This window comes from Herpailurus yagouaroundi, unplaced genomic scaffold (assembly GCF_014898765.1).
Source record: "Herpailurus yagouaroundi ecotype Mexico unplaced genomic scaffold, PumYag 186, whole genome shotgun sequence".
In the NCBI taxonomy this organism is placed as follows: domain Eukaryota; kingdom Metazoa; phylum Chordata; class Mammalia; order Carnivora; family Felidae; genus Herpailurus; species Herpailurus yagouaroundi.
Genome location: NW_024412417.1, coordinates 45,921,283 through 45,924,217, shown reverse-complemented (window position 1 = coordinate 45,924,217; position 2,935 = coordinate 45,921,283). Strand labels below are relative to the sequence as shown.

The window sequence follows — 2,935 nt, the reverse complement described above, 5'->3', positions numbered from 1 at the left end:
TTTTATTTGAGCCACCCAGTTGCCCCTATCGGTTAAGCATCTGACTTCGGCTCAAGTCAAGATCTCATGGTTCATGGGTTCAGCCCTGCATCAGGCTCTGTGCTGACAGTTCAGAGCCTGGAGCCTGCTTCGGATTCTGTGTCTCCCTCTCTCTACCCCTCCCCACCTCGTGCTATCTGTCTCTCTCAAAAATAATAAACATTAAAAAAAATTTTTTTTTTAATTTTAAACCAATTTTAAAAACAAGAGGAACAGAAAACATCAGTAGTTACCGGAGGGTAAGTGAACGGGGCTCTGAGGGTACAGAAGAATATTTGGGGGGATAGAACTGTCCTACATATTGATTACTTACATAACCAACACATCAGATGTTAAAGGATGACTTTACTGGATGTAAACTGTAACCCAAATCTTCAAAAAAGAGAGACAAGAGACAGCCAAAAATTTACCCTACTGTCAAAAAAAACAAATAGAGCTTATGGTTTTCTCTCATGAACAATAAAAACAATTACTTTGTGTGTAATGAACAATAAAAGGAGAGTTTTCTTTTTTTTAAGATTTTCAATATACACAGTATTTTAAAATGTTTTTAAGAAATGGGGCGCCTGTGTGGCTCAGTCAGTTAAGCGTCCGACATCAGCTCAGGTCATGATCTCACAGTCTGAGTTCGAGCCCCGCGTCGGGCTCTATGCTGACAGCTCAGGGCTTGGAGCCTGTTTCAGGTTCTGCATCTCCCTCTCTCTCTCTGTCCCCTACCGCCGGCCTCTCAAAAATAAATAAATATTAAAAAATTTTTAAATGCCTTTGCAGAGATAATTAAACCAAATACAAAAAATATTAACGAGATTTTTTTTCTCTGGGAATAAAAGTGTTAGAAATGCTTTTTATTTATTTTTTAAAGTTTATTTCAGGAGAGAGAACATGTGCACAAGTGGGGGAGGAGCAGAGAGAGAGGGGGAGAGAGAGAATCCCAAGCAGGCTCTGCACTGCCAGTGTGTGCCAGACGCGGGGCTGAAACCCACAAACCGTGAGACCATGACCTGAGCTGAAGTTGGACACCCAACCAACTGAGCCACGCAGGCATCCCAGAAATGCTTCTTTTTAAATTCTGCATACGTCTCAGGTAACAAGCAAGGCATGAGAACAACAGAGGGCTCTAAATCTAGTTCCACAAAGCATTTACTATTAAACTATGTACAGCTTCTAATAAAGAAGTTTATTTTTCAGTTAATAAAAATGCAGTATTTAAGACAAATCGTCAAATTTTCAAATGTAACATACTACCCATAAACTATATTTTTAGCTCAAACTACAGCTAGTTGTTTACAACAACTAATTTCCAAATAGTCATCTATGAATTTACACAACTGATACTTAGAAGCTCTTTAAAATCTCTCCGTAAATTAAAAAAAGTTAAGCCAACTTGTCTGCCTCTACAGCTTACCCGCGGCAGATGAACCAGGCGTGCCTGACTGCACAGGCAGCTTTCTTGGTACGCCCTGCCCCAGGCCTGCAGCGTGCGCCCCTCAGGGAAAGGCTGCTGTCTGGGTTCCTTTCCTGTTGGCCATCTATGGCGTGGGCACATCAGGCGCCCTGAGGCAGCCAGGAGGGCATACAATGTACTTGAAGTCTCTGACAACTGAAGAGTCTAAAGTCACGTGGTGCTGGGCTTACTCCAAAGCAATGGTGCTAATCCAGGAGGGCGCTCCGCAGGCTGACTTTGGGTTTAGGACTCTGCTTCGTCCCCATTACTTCCATCATCCGTGTCATTCTCCTCGTCCTCTTCCCTCTTCTCTTTAAGCATTTTCAGATATTTACTAGCTAAAATCTTCTTTGGTAATATATCTTAAAAATATAAAGCTGACGTCAGCAATTGGTTTTGGCAGACCATGAACACAGCAATGCAAATTTCAAAATGTGCAAGTCCCTGCTTTGAACTCTAGAACAGGTTCCAAAACACGACAGAATTCCGACCCTGCCTCTGGGTGACAGCGCAGGAAACCAGCGCTGCCTCCTGACTAACGCCAGAGACCTGTTTCCTTTCCACGGACTGCAAACCGTGAGCTCCTGTGTGCTGGTAACGACTGGGAGCAACCCTGTCCTACCCACCTGAGACAGGCCGGCGGGCCCCGGGGGGACAGATTAAAGCTCTTTTTTAGCTGTGGCCCACACAGCTTGTTCCGCAACAACAACTACTAGTTTCTCTGTTTCTGGGGCCCAGCAGACCAGCCCAGAGTTCTCCCTTCAGGGGTAAGGAGTCCGCCAGGCTCCCCCAGCCACCCAGCCAGCCAAACATCCTTGTGCAGGTTGTTGACTTCACTATCATTCTAGGTGAACCACATTACAAACATACTCTGACAAGACTAAAAATGTCTTCCTGTGCCAGGTCATGGTAAACTTTGGCACCTGGAGAAAGCAGCAAAAAAAAAAAAAAAAAAAAAAAAAAGTCTATTTCAGTGAAAGCAGGGGGAAAAAAAGCTGTCAATTACTACATCTGTTTTAACCAGAATGTTTCAAAAGCCAAGTACCTGCAAGAAACTGAAAAGTTTCCGATTCCTCTGCAGTATTTGATAAATCACTGTAAGTGAGTGCTTTCCTTTCTTTTCCATTGCCATGTCTGTAGGAATAGGTGGCTAGATACTGAACAAAGAGTTCCTAAAACAAAATGAAAAAGTGAAATGAAAAGTATGCTCTGAAAATTTACCGCAGAACTTAATTTTTAAAATTACATTGTGTAGGGGCGCCTGGGTGGCGCAGTCGGTTGAGCGTCCGACTTCAGCCAGGTCACGATCTCGCGGTCCGTGAGTTCGAGCCCCGCGTCGGGCTCTGGGCTGACGGCTCAGAGCCTGGAGCCTGTTTCCGATTCTGTGTCTCCCTCTCTCTCTGCCCCTCCCCCGTTCATGCTCTGTCTCTCTCTGTCCCAAAAATAAATAAA

The 2,935-nt window shown here is 44.2% G+C and overlaps 1 protein-coding gene across 2 annotated transcripts in view; it reads right to left on the bottom strand.

Moving 5' to 3' along the window:
* Positions 1 to 1,195: 1,195 nt before the first annotated feature.
* The window catches only part of CHRAC1 (chromatin accessibility complex subunit 1), a 2,407-nt gene continuing 667 nt past the window's right edge, over positions 1,196 to 2,935 (bottom strand). The window contains exons 2-3 of one of the 2 annotated variants that reach the window (XM_040494503.1): positions 2,529 to 2,655; positions 1,196 to 1,845 (exon numbers count right to left, since the gene is read on the bottom strand). In XM_040494503.1, coding sequence (XP_040350437.1) covers positions 1,727 to 1,845; positions 2,529 to 2,655 — 246 coding nt within the window. In that variant the 3' untranslated portion in view covers positions 1,196 to 1,726. The other variant, XM_040494504.1, reaches the window with a different exon arrangement.